Here is a 14,289-nt window from a genome sequence, read left to right on the forward strand (position 1 = left end):
CAGATGGTACTGTGGACCAGATGAGTCAAGGGTGTTCCCGGAAATGTTGGCTGAGGAATGTGCGTAGGTGCTGCTCCAAATCAGAGTCAGTAAAAATCCAAAACCTTTGCCTTGTAAGGTGCCAAGTTTGATAGTTTGATGCTAATCATGAGTTCAGATCTCTCAAGGTGTGAAGATGAAGAGAAGGCAGCGTTTTTACTCAGGGAAGTGTCATTTCAATCTTCTGTCTGGTACAGTGTTCTGCAGTCTGTGTTATCCAGAAGAAAAAAAACACAGCCATAACAGATTACACACTGAATGATGATGAAACTTTAGAATAAACTTTTCCCAAAGTTTTTCAATGAGCATTTTGCAATATTGGAAAAACATCTGAGTAGACCAGGGCCGGTCAACCCATCAGGCGACATGCTGTAGGCGACCGCCTAGGGCGGCATCGCTTCAGGGGCGCCGATCTACCGAGCCAATTTTAGCATGTTTCCAATCTGTGTCGAACAAAATGCACCGTTTATTCTGATAACGTGTTGTGGCACCCTGCACGGAGCATATAGACCGTGTACTAAACTACCATACTACTGTTACTGTTTATGTTATATCTGTGTTGACTCTTTTGAGTCGGTTCTTCTCAATGAATTTGTCTAACGTGCAGGCTGAATCATTTGAAGTGCTCTGTCACACAGTAAAACAGTAACGGGATGCTTTAGAAGACAGAAGACAAAAACAACACTGAATGAAGTGTTTACTTTCATTTCACTGAAACAAAACCTGCAGCTGCATTCAACCATTTGCCAGTGATGAAGAAGGTCATGTGCAAGTGCGATTGCTGTGAGCAATTGTCTATTGCAGGTAAAGACATTTTCTAAATGAAAGTGTATCAAAATACTAACATTACATGAAAGCACTTAAAAGTACCAAAAATTACCAAGCCAATACCATGTTTATTGGATACGTTCCTTGGAGTAGCCTACCATAAATACCAATTATAAAAAATTATTAAATATTATAAAAATACCAAGGTATTACCATATTGTACCAACACTGTACCATGAAACTGCCACAGCAGGCTTTTGAGAACGGTAACTTTGATAAACTTCATCTTGTGTTGTGTAATGTGAAAATGTGAAAATGTGCCAATATGTTTTTAGTCCATAGTTTCAAATGCTACATAATATATGTAGGCTTCTAAAGAAAATGTTCATATGATGCTCCTAAAATCACCAGAAATTAATGCTTTGACGCTGTTTTTGCAAAAAGAATAAAAATAAAAATCTCCCAGGGACCATGCCCGCAGACCCCCTACAACATCATAGTACAATAGATTGTGTACTTGATGGGCCCCAGGCTCCCCAGTAATAAGAAAAGTCTACAAATGCCCCTGCTGTCAAACATACTGAACAATGTGTATAGATCTTTAGGGCAGTGCACCTTTGCTTTCTTTCTTTCTTTCCTTCCTATTTATTTTTCTTTTTTCTTTTAACATCTTAGACCACTTGGCTTATGTGCAATTTACATTAAGTTTATTTCTATATACTGTATGATGATACCATTTATGATGCCTTAAGAACACATGCACTTGCATATTTCATCCCAACATTGTTTATTAATGTTTTGCTAGATTTAGTTTATACCCATTTGTGATGTATTTAATTAAGTTTTAATTTGTACTGTTATGTGTAACAGTGAATCAATTTTCAGTACATTGGGGGTGGTGGTGGGGGTGTGTGACTGGGGGGTCTCGTCTAGGGTGCCAAATGGGGTAGGACCGGCACTGGAGTAGATTATACAATTTACTTAAAGGGGTCATGTAGTATATGTTATATTTTTTCCCCCTGTGGTTCCCGAAGATACATCATGATGGCACCGCAGATGGCTGCCTCGGTGTGGAGCGCTCCTATTGTTTTGTTGTTTTTGTTTGTTTGTCCTGTGTTTAGTAATCTTTTTCCAGTCAGTTTTACCAGAGACGAACTGTTAAACATTCGACAGCATATACCAGTCAATCTTTTCCTGGATTTTGAATATTCAGACGTTTTGCTGGATATTTTAGTTGGAGGCGCGGCTGTGTTGTTTGGGAGACGCAGGTGAGGGAGACGAGCAGGCGCGCTGGTCAGACTCCGTTGGCGCGGATTTCAAACAGCACTGCAGAGCATTCATCTTGCGAATCTCCGCACTCTCCCTAACAAAACGGACAAACTACATCTCCTCACCCACACAAACAAGGACTTTTCAACCTCTACTGCCTTGTGCTTCACAGAAACCTGACTGAGTGAAGCCATTCCGGACAGCACGTTATTTCTGCCGGGCTTTCAGCTGTTCAGAGCGGATCGCATCGTGGATTTAACGGGGAAAACGAGAGGCAGTGGAGCATGCTTTTACATCAATAAAAGTTGGTGTACAGATGTAACAACGTTAAAGAAGATGTGCTGTCCTAATTTGGAAGCGCTCTTTATTAACTGTAAGCCTTTCTACTCGCCACGGGAGATTTCTTCATTTATTCTGGTGAGTGTTTATATCGCGCCGAACGCGTGCTGCAACAGCTGGCTGATCAAATCACAGACATGGAACAACAATACCCGGACTCAGTTATTATTATTCTTGGGGATTTTAACAAAGCAAACCTCACACATGAACTGCCCAAATACAAACAGCACATTACATGCCCCACCAGAGGCAGGAACATACTGGATCACTGTTACACAACAATAAAGGATGCATATCGCTCTGTCCCTAGAGCAGCTTTGGGACTATCTGATCACTGTCTGGTTCATCTTCTTCCAACCTACAGACAGAAATTAAAATCAGCTAAGCCTGTAGTAAGGACTGTAAAGAGATGGACCAACGAAGCAGAGCTGGAACTACAAGTCTGCTTTGACTGCACTGATTGGAGTGTTTTTGAGGCTGCAGACACCGATCTGGAAGAGCCCACAGATACTGTAACATCATATATCAGTTTCTGTGAGGATATGTGCATTCCTACTAGGACTTATTTAACATTTAACAATGACAAACCAGGTTTACAGCAGAACTCAGGCAGCTTTGTCAGGCCAAAGAGGATGCTTACAGAGTTGCGGATAAAGTCTTGTACAATCAGGCCTGGAACACAATGAATAAGGGAATCAGAGTGGCTAAAAGAAGATACTCTGAGAAGCTGAAAAGCAAGTTTTCAGCTAATGACCCTGCATCAGTGTGGAGTGGCATGAAACAATTTACGAATTACAGGACTCCTGCCCCCAACCCTGTGGTCGACCAACAACTGGTTGACGACCTGAATGTGTTCTACTGTAGATTTGAAAGGCCCAATCTCACACCCCACACCCGCTCTGACCTTCACTTCACACAAACACCAACACCTCCTGCAAATGAATGTGAAACGTGGTTAAGGATGCTGCTTTTATAATAAATATAAAAGTTCTAAAGATTATGTAACAATTATCCTGAATTATCCTGTCCTATTTAATAAGCTGTGAAAAGATGTTTAATGCAAATCTCCCTAAACAATATCATAAATAAAGCAGTTAGGTCAATGCTAAAAAAAACTCTCAGGTCACAGTATTTAGTATAGTATTTAGTATAGTATTGGACAGTTTAGTATACAGTATGTCTCAACAATGGTAACCATTATTTCATACTTTTGCATGAATAATAAAATTATAGCTTAAAGCCATCTGAAGAGTATCAAATGTAACTTCCTCAAATGCTGTATAGTAGAGATACATTTAGCTTGAGTGAGCAAAAATCTAAGGAATATTTTCTGGAGGTTGAAAATTGATGTAGTGGTGGTTAATGTGGCAGTCTTTCTCTCCAGAGATGACTTAAAAAGAGACATATGAAATAGTGTTCAAAATGTTTTTTCTTCTTGTATCAGGTAAGTTGAGAAGCTTTGGTACAAGTAAAAATTGAAGAACCACATAATTTTCATCTTCACCCAATAATTTCTCTGGGTTCTCAGAAAATCTGACAAAAAGTGGAGGTTAATGTACAGTATAACTTACAGGCATATTTTCAACACTGCAAGGTTCCCAAATTCAAGGACATCCACTTAATATATGCATTAGAAGCATACTTATCTTTGCATAATGAGTTTAGAGCCAAGTTGAAACAAGCACAGTGGTTATAACCCTTGAAGCAAAGATTTGGGACCCACAGATATGCTTCCAAAATCTGCAATGTGTTTTCTTAAGAATTCAGATGGTACTGTGGACCAGATGAGTCAAGGGTGTTCCCGGAAATGTTGGCTGAGGAATGTGCGTAGGTGCTGCTCCAAATCAGAGTCAGTAAAAATCCAAAACCTTTGCCTTGTAAGGTGCCAAGTTTGATAGTTTGATGCTAATCATGAGTTCAGATCTCTCAAGGTGTGAAGATGAAGAGAAGGCAGCGTTTTTACTCAGGGAAGTGTCATTTCAATCTTCTGTCTGGTACAGTGTTCTGCAGTCTGTGTTATCCAGAAGAAAAAAAACACAGCCATAACAGATTACACACTGAATGATGATGAAACTTTAGAATAAACTTTTCCCAAAGTTTTTCAATGAACATTTTGCAACATATTGGAAAAACATCTGAGTAGACCAGGGCCGGTCAACCCATCAGGCGACATGCTGTAGGCGACCGCCTAGGGCGGCATCGCTTCGGGGGTGCCGATCTACCAAGCCAATTTTAGCATGTTTCCAATCTGTGTCGAACAAAATGCACCGTTTATTCTGATAACGTGTTGTGGCACCCTCCACGGAGCATATAGACCGTGTACTAAACTACCATACTACTGTTACTGTTTATGTTATATCTGTGTTGACTCTTTTGAGTCGGTTCTTCTCAATGAATTTGTCTAACGTGCAGGCTGAATCATTTGAAGTGCTCTGTCACACAGTAAAACAGTAACGGGATGCTTTAGAAGACAGAAGACAAAAACAACACTGAATGAAGTGTTTACTTTCATTTCACTGAAACAAAACCTGCAGCTGCATTCAGCCATTTGCCAGTGATGAAGAAGGTCATGTGCGAGTGCGATTGCTGTGAGCAATTGTCTATTGCAGGTAAAGACATTTTCTAAATAAAAGTGTATCAAAATACTAACATTACATGAAAGCACTTAAAAGTACCAAAAATTACCAAGCCAATACCATGTTTATTGGACACGTTCCTTGGAGTAGCCTACCATAAATACCAATTATAAAAAATTATTAAATATTATAAAAATACCAAGGTATTACCATATTGTACCAACACTGTACCATGAAACTGCCACAGCAGGCTTTTGAGAACGGTAACTTTGATAAACTTCATCTTGTGTTGTGTAATGTGAAAATGTGAAAATGTGCCAATATGTTTTTAGTCCATAGTTTCAAATGCTACATAATATATGTAGGCTTCTAAAGAAAATGTTCATATGATGCTCCTAAAATCACCAGAAATTAATGCTTTGACGCTGTTTTTGCAAAAATAAAAAATAAATCTCCCAGGGACCATGCCCGCAGACCCCCTACAACATCATGGTACAATAGATTGTGTACTTGATGGGCCCCAGACTCCCCAGTAATAAGAAAAGTCTACAAATGCCCCTGCTGCCAAACATACTGAACAATGTGTATAGATCTTTAGGGCAGTGCACCTTTGCCTTCTTTCTTTCCTTCCTATTTATTTATTTATTTATTTTTTAACATCTTAGACCACTTGGTTTACGTGCAATTTACATTAAGTTTATTTCTATATACTGTATGATGATACCATTTATGATGCCTTAAGAACACATGCACTTGCATATTTCATCCCAACATTATGTTTATTAATGTTTTGCTAGATTGAGTTTATACCCATTTGTGATGAATTTAATTATGCTTTAATTTGTACTGTTATGTGTAACAATGAATCAATTTTCAGTACATTGGGGGTGGTGGTGGGGGTGTGTGACTGGAGGGTCTCGTCTAGGGTGCCAAATGGAGTAGGACCGGCACTGGAGTAGATTATACAATTTACTTAAAGTGGTCATGTAGTATATGTTATATTTTTTCCCCCTGTGGTTCCCGAAGATACATCATGATGGCACCGCAGATGGCCGCCTCGGTGTGGAGCGCTCCTATTGTTTTGTTGTTTTTGTTTGTTTGTCCTGTGTTTAGTAATCTTTTTCCAGTCAGTTTTACCAGAGACGAACTGTTGAACATTTGACAGCATATACCAGTCAATCTTTTCCTGGATTTTGAATATTCAGACGTTTTGCTGGACATTTTAGTTGGAGGCGCAGCTGTGTTGTTTGGGAGACGCAGGTGAGGGAGACGAGCAGGTGTGCTGGTCAGACTCTGTCGGCGCGGATTTCAAACAGCACTGCCGAGCATTCATCTTGCGAATCTCCATACTCTCCCTAACAAAACGGACAAACTACATCTCCTCACCCACACAAACAAGGACTTTTCAACCTCTGCTGCCTTGTGCTTCACAGAAACCTGACTGAGTGAAGCCATTCCGGACAGCGCATTATTTCTGCCAGGCTTTCAGCTGTTTAGAGCGGATCGCATTGTGGATTTAACGGGGAAAACGAGAGGCAGTGGAGCATGCTTTTACATCAATAAAAGTTGGTGTACAGATGTAACAACGTTAAAGAAGATGTGCTGTCCTAATTTGGAAGCGCTCTTTATTAACTGTAAGCCTTTCTACTCGCCACGGGAGTTTTCTTCATTTATTCTGGCGAGTGTTTATATCGCGCCGAACGCGTGCTGCAACAGCTGGCTGATCAAATCACAGACATGGAACAACAATACCCGGACTCAGTTATTATTATTCTTGGGGATTTTAACAAAGCAAACCTCACACATGAACTGCCCAAATACAAACAGCACATTACATGCCCCACCAGAGGCAGGAACATACTGGATCACTGTTACACAACAATAAAGGATGCATATCGCTCTGTCCCTAGAGCAGCTTTGGGACTATCTGATCACTGTCTGGTTCATCTTCTTCCAACCTACAGACAGAAATTAAAATCTGCTAAGGCTGTAGTAAGGACTGTAAAGTCATGGACCAATGAAGCAGAGCTGGAACTACAAGTCTGCTTTGACTGCACTGATTGGAGTGTTTTTGAGGCTGCAGACACCGATCTGGAAGAGCTCACAGATACTGTAACATCATATATCAGTTTCTGTGAGGATATGTGCATTCCTACTAGGACTTATTTAACATTTAACAATGACAAACCATGGTTTACAGCAGAACTCAGGCAGCTTCATCAGGCCAAAGAGGATGCTTACAGAGTTGCGGATAAAGTCTTGTACAATCAGGCCTGGAACACACTGAATAAGGGAATCAGAGTGGCTAAAAGAAGATACTCTGAGAAGCTGGAAAACAAGTTTTCAGCTAATGACCCTGCATCAGTGTGGAGTGGCATGAAACAACTTAGGAATTACAGGACTCCTGCCCCCAACCCTGTGGTGGACCAACAACTGGCTGTCAACCTGAATGTGTTCTACTGTAGATTTGAAAGGCCCAATCTCACAACCCACACCCGCTCTGACCTTCACTTCACACAAACACCAACAACTCCTGCAACCCCTCTCCTCCCACTCAACCTGCACTTAAGATCTGTGAAGATGATGTGTGCCGTGTCTTTCGATAAACAAAGGATAAGGAAAGCACAGGGCCCAGATGGCGTTTCACCTGCATGTCTTAGATCCTGTGCTAACCAGCTGGCCTCCATCTTCACACAGATCTTCAATAGATCACTGGAGCAGTGTGAAGTCCCATGCTGCTTCAAACATTTCACTATCATCCCCATCCCAAAGAAACCAAAAATCACAGGACTTAATGACTACAGACCTGTCGCACTGACGTCTGTGGTCATTAAGTCATTTGAGAGACTGGTGTTGGCCCACCTGAGGGACATCACCGGACCCTTTCTAGATCCCCTTAAATTTGCTTATTGAGCAAACAGGTCTGTGGATGATGCAGTCAACATGGGATTGCATCATGTCCTGCAATATCTGGACAGACCAGGGACATATGCAAGGATCCTTTTGTGGACTTCAGTTCGGCTTTCAACACCATCATCCCAGCTTTTCTCCGGACTAAATTACACCAACTCTTTGTTCCCACGTCTATCTGTCAGTGGATTACCAGCTTTCTGACAGACAGGCAGCAGCTTGTGAGACAGGGAAAATTCACTTCCAGCATCTGTACAATCAGCACTGGTGCCCCCCAGGGATGTGTGCTCTTCCCACTACTCTTCTCCCTCTACACCAACGACTGCATCGCCAAGGACTCTTCTGTCAAGCTCCTGAAGTTTGCAGATGACACCACTGTCATCGGCCTCATCCGAGATGACGATGAGTCTGCATACAGAAGGGAGGTTAAACAGCTGGCTGTCTGGTGCAGTCAAATCAACCTTGAGCTGAACACACTTAGAACGGTGGAGATGATTGTGGACTTCAGGAGGAACCCCCCAACACTGTCCCCCCTCACCATTCTAAACAGCACTGTGGCAGCAGTGGAGACATTCAGGTTTCTGGGCACTACCATCTCACAGGACCTGAAGTGGGAGACCCACATTGACTCCATTGCAAAAAAGGCCCAGCAGAGGTTGTACTTCCTTCACCAGTTGAGGAAGTTCAACCTGACACAGGTGCTGCTGATACAGTTCTACTCAGCAGTCACTGAGTCTGTCCTCTGCACTTCTATAACTGTCTGGTTTGGTTCAGCTATGAAATCGGATATCAGAAGACTACAAAGGACAGTTCGGACTGCTGAGAGGATTATTGGTTGCCCCCTGCCCTCCCTTCAAGAACTATACATTTCCAGAGTGAGGAAAAAGGCTGGAAAAATCTCTCTGGACCCCATTCACCCTGCCCACTACCTTTTTGAACTGTTGCCTTCTGGCCGAGGCTTCAGAGCTCTGAGCACCAGAACCGTCAGGCACAGGAACAGTTTTTGCCCCCAGGCTATCCATCTCATGAACAGTTAAAACTGCCCCTTTGAGCAATAATTAATGTGCAATACACAGCTTAGTCTTTTTATATTATCCAACACATCCTACCTCTTCTGCCATTACATTCCCTTGCACTGTATATAACCGATTTGTATTTAGATTTGTGTGTGTGTGTATGTATGTATATATATTAATATATATATGCATCATCGTGGGCATATTAACTGGAGTCCATCTCCACCACCCGGATTTTACGACTGAAGGGAAGGAGAGTGAATCTCTCGTCCCATAACAATGAAAACTCAGTAGCTGTGGCAAAGCTACGCAGTGTCTCGTTCCCTCCTTTCAGGTAAACAAGGTCAGGAGAGCAACTGTGACATTCCTTTTCAAAAAGGTGTGGCATTGTGAGCAAGAGACAGATGTGCGTGTGGTGTCAGGCCTCGGTATGGCGTTGTTTTTAAGATAATAATAAACAGAAAATGTCCAAAAAGGGGAATTAAAGTGTCCATTGTGGAAAGTGTTCAAAATAAAGGGGATTCTGGTGTCCTCACAGTGAGACAGGGCTTTGTGAAGGATGGGGAGTGTTCAAAGGAATGGTCCAGAACGTGGGAGCGGTCCAGCGGCCGTGACGCGCTCCCCTCCGGCCTGTCTTCCCATGGGCCGCGGCAAGTGTGAGGGGAAAGCGGCCCAGTTTCCTAGCCCGTCGGCCGCGACACCCACTCCATTCCCCCTCATAACATCTAATTCGCACCCAGGGTCCGAGGTGCGGTTCCGGCAACTCATCTAGCTTGGCCAATACCCTCCCTGCTCTGCTCTTAGATCTGCGAGGATGCCAGTGTGTGCACACAAGGAAATAGAAGCTGGCTTCCCAAGGAAAGACATGTTCTGCATTTTAATGGCAGCACTGATGGCAGCAATGATGAGGCTCCACTCACATCAGGAGTGCCTCATCAACTGCTGCCCAAACAATGCACAATAATTTGCATCTCTCCTTTCTCCTACACAATCCTGTTGCTAGCCTGGCTGAAGGATGGTCCTAAGAGGCAGTGTGATGATTATGAGAGGGAGGGGTGGGTTGTTCCACCACATCCCCCCCATCATGTGTTGCCCCGGCGGCACCTCTTCTTATGCTCCTATCTGAACACAGAGTCAAGAGCCTGAGGTACACACTCTTTAGCCACTCACACAGGATTGCTACTTCCTCAACCAGGCCCTACGGTCAGAGTGGACATGTAGGGGATACCTCTCCGGGCTAGCTCACCCCCTCGCCTGCACTCGGGCGGGAAAAGGTAAAACAAGGGTTAAACATGACAGCCTCAACCGACCGGAGGGTAAATGCTTTTTAAGTGCCACTTACCCTTTTGGTGGTTTGGAGGCCGTCCCAATGGATTCTCCATCCTGTTCCAGGCTTTCCATCTAATCTGTGAATGTGAGGGCAAGTGACGTCACTGTTGGTTCCCAGCTGTACTGTCTCTGTGACGGCTTCATCATAGTGGCCCGGCTTCCCTGGGCTGCAGTGTGTAAGGAGAATAACGGGACGCCACCTTGTCCTGTCAGCCGCGACGTGTGCTCCAATCCCTGCAATGCATCTATTTTGCGCTAGGGGTCCAGGGTGCAGGTCTGACAATGCATCTAACTTGTGCTGGACCCTTCCTGCCCTGTTCCATTCCTGGACATGTGATGACGCCAGTGTGTGCACACAAGGAGACAAGCCTTCTCCCTGAGGAGAGGTGCGATGTACGTTCTTATGGCAGCAATGATGAGACTATATTCACATCAGGTGCACCTCATCATCCGCTGCCCAAACAACTTCTTAAATTGCACTTCTCCTCTCTCCTGCCCACTCCCGTTGTAAGCCTGGGTGAAGGAAGGCCCTCAGAGGATGGGCGATGATGAGGTATGGGTCATTCCATCACAAAGGTAACGTCAACGCTGCATCAGAAGCTGACAGTATGGGAGACGTATATGCAAAGACAGAGACACTAGCCATCCCGGGAAGAGGTTCAATGTCTTAACACATCTTCCCGGCTAGCGAGAAGGAGGGGAGCAGAGCGACCAACAGGGTAGTGAAGCATTGCATCCATGTTCTCATTCACACCAGTCGGAATGGAGAGACCACAGTTTTTGATCTGACACCAATACTAACTAGTTGGTCAGTGATCAACCCTCTTCCTCTGTAAAAATCTGGGAAGAGAGGGTAGTTACATGCAGATTTTAAAACCTTGCAAAGGTGTTAGGGGAAGCCTAACCTGCAGCCAGACATACAGTATGTCATCTAGTCTTTGCCCATGCCCAGGAGGAAGCCATACTTCTGGTAGAATGAGCTTTCAAGTCCATGGAATGTTGTATGCCTTGCGAATCATAAGCTATCAAATTGACTAGTTCAGTCAACATACATGCATAGTCTCTTAGCCTTTTCTGACTCAAAGGGAGGCGGAGAGAACCCCTGCAGGGTAACAACCTGAGCCCCAAAGGGGGTTGCCAGCACTCTGTTAACACAACTCTCTCTTGGCCTGAGAATGGTCTTTGACAGTCCTACTCCAAACTCTAAGCAAGAGTGGCTGACCGAAAGTGCCTGAAGGTCCCCAACATGTCCCCAACATGAACAAAGCGTGTTTAGTTTCATGTGTTAGCCATTAACCCTCCTGTAAAGTTTGTGGGCAAATTGACACCACAGCAACTTTGCCATCTCTTAAAAATATGCTAAACGTTTTAGAAAAGCTTTAATCTTTCTGACTTTTCTTGAATGTATTAGAAGAATATATAAATATGTAATTCATATGTTTCAGAGTTTACAAATCCCTGTACACATTTTGACCACATCAGTGATGTTTGGGTTCATTTTGACCCCAACATAATTTACGCCTCTGAAAACCTCTTTTTGACTAATTGTGAATGCTTTGTATCAACAGCTTTTCCTAAAATAAAGGAAGAAAACTAGTATTTGTAAAAACAACATAATAATGTGTTTATAAACACATTACTCTATTTTTCTTACAGCCATGAATGAAAAGGCATTGCTTTCAGATGCAATAAACATACATTTACAAATGGTCTGTACATTGCAAACATTGTGCAAGGGACTGTTCTGAATTTATGTTTGGCATGCAAAACACTATCAATAGTGCCACAGAAAAAGGTATCCACATTTGAATTAATGCAAAGATGTCTGATGGGGGATGGCGCCTGCCAGTAATGGGGTCAATATCAGGGTGCTGGAATATTTGGGAGCAGCATTTTGACTTCCAGTATGATCGTGCTGATTGGAAAGGGAGAGGTTTTCAATTGTATTTATCAATAAATAAATTCAATTTAATGTAAAACTAGCTAATTTGAAAAAACAACTTGGTTATTATTGCTTTTTATTATTATTATAGCTTTTTATTATAGTTTTTCCTAATATAAAGGAAGAAAACTGGTTATGTGAAAACATTATAATGTGTTTACAAACACAGTAGGCTTACACTAATAAACACTAATTATACAACCATGAATCAAAAGGCTTTGCTTTCAGATGCAATAAACATACATTTACAAACGATCCACATATTATGTACGCAGTAGCACAGATCCACAGAGTATCAATGAATACTTGTATCACTGGTTTATTGTTTAATGTTTCTTGTTGAGGATCTGTGGTGTTTTTTGCAAATAAATATGTAAAACCTGTTTGTTTTGACTGGGGTCAAAATGACCCCAAACATAATAAATGATTGTAACGTCTGTGTAAGATCAGTGATGGCTAATTACACTTTGTTTGAAAAAAACCCTTTTAGCCTTTTGACATTTGCATATAAATTACTGACCTGGCCTCCGCGTTTACATTTATATGGGTGCTAAATTGCAGATGGTCTTTATCACTATCAAAAGGATGCTAAAACAGGTCGCCTCTGGAGTGTCTCCATCAAGCTTCAAACACATTCCACAGAAAGGGGGGTGACCCCCGTGCCAGGCACCAGAGCAGTTGTCTGTCTCCAGTAATTCCAATACACGTCACACACACACCTAAAGACATTTTCTCTATTTAGGCCATAGTAAGCAGTTATAAATGTATCTGCTATATGCATGTGTTGTATGTATATTCCCTTATTATATTAACTTAGTTAAAACCCTTTACTTGTATTAGTTAGACGTTAAATGCCTATATTCAAGTGTATGAGTGTATCTCTGCTTTAATATCATCTGGAGGTTACCTTCTTGGTATCAAAATGATCTTCTCTTTATTTCTCACACAATAATGTACACCATGTGATCGTGAAATGCATCGAACAATTCTTACTATGTTTTGAATTAAAAGCTGCACTAGCGGTCCAGATCAGCAATAAAATGCGAATGGGCCATAAACGGAGACAAAGGATGTCTCTCCCGCTCAAAATGCATGCCTCTGATTGGCCACTCCACCCACAAAATGGGTGCGGCAATGAACTATTAAAACTCCAGAACGCAGACTAATCATGGCTCAAAACTCTTCTTCTTGAGAACAACACACTCCAAAACTCTCTTCTTGAGTTTAACCTTCTGGCAGTGTTTACCTTCAAGTAACTTGTGGATTTGCTGTGGACTTCTTCAACTCACTCCTAAAGAAATCGTCGAGAACCTCGTCTACCGCATCAAGACACTTATTCAGCAACAAACCAATGCAAGTAACCATTTACAACTGATTAGATGCGCGTTTAAATTTGAACCCCTTTTAAGGTGAATTGTGCCTCTGATGATTCTCATTTAGGTTGTGGTTAATTGATGTGAAATACTGCCATTCTTTGCTCTTCTCTCTCCTTTCCTTACTTTCCTTCATTCTATATATGTATGTTTTGCTTAGTTTGTTTGTATGTTAGTTATAGTTTCATTTATTAAATCCCTTATATTCACAATTGATTGTCTCTGTGTTCCGCTCACAATTCAAAGTCACTGAATGTTGCTCCTTGCTACATGCTAAACTACTGCTAGCACTGTATAAGTAGGAAGGCTATTGTTCCTTGGCCAGGAAAGTAATCTTCCTAGAATTGATAAATAATTATATTGTCTGCTCGGTGGACGGACAGATCAAGTAATTGTAATATCAATTCTGCTACAGTTAATTCTAAGATCTAATCTAAATACTTATTATTAATTATAACCAGTTATAATTAATTATAAATAATTCCCTTTTTAAGCTAATTTGCTACATGATTTACATGTGCATGGTAACTACCTCGTGCTCCATGCAACAGAAAGTATAACTCTGAGGCAAAATGTCTCATGTCTCAGTTTAAACTGGCCCTTAACACTTACTTAGTTTACTAATTGTAAACCATGACTTGCACTGCACATAAATAACTAATATTGGCATTTTATTCATGTTGTTTAGCCAGAGGGGAACTGGCCCCCACAGTGAGCCTGGTTTCTCC

General features: G+C 42.0%; 1 protein-coding gene across 1 annotated transcript in view; it reads right to left on the bottom strand.

Moving 5' to 3' along the window:
- Positions 1–3,562: 3,562 nt before the first annotated feature.
- The window catches only part of LOC127418726 (endothelin-3-like), a 43,078-nt gene continuing 32,351 nt past the window's right edge, over positions 3,563–14,289 (bottom strand). Inside the window, exon 4 of the mRNA XM_051659459.1 lies at positions 3,563–4,426. Coding sequence (XP_051515419.1) covers positions 4,390–4,426 — 37 coding nt within the window. The 3' untranslated portion in view covers positions 3,563–4,389. The remainder of the gene's footprint in view (positions 4,427–14,289) is intronic.

The sequence above is a fragment of the Myxocyprinus asiaticus genome, chromosome 28 (assembly GCF_019703515.2).
Source record: "Myxocyprinus asiaticus isolate MX2 ecotype Aquarium Trade chromosome 28, UBuf_Myxa_2, whole genome shotgun sequence".
Classification (NCBI taxonomy): Eukaryota; Metazoa; Chordata; class Actinopteri; order Cypriniformes; family Catostomidae; genus Myxocyprinus; species Myxocyprinus asiaticus.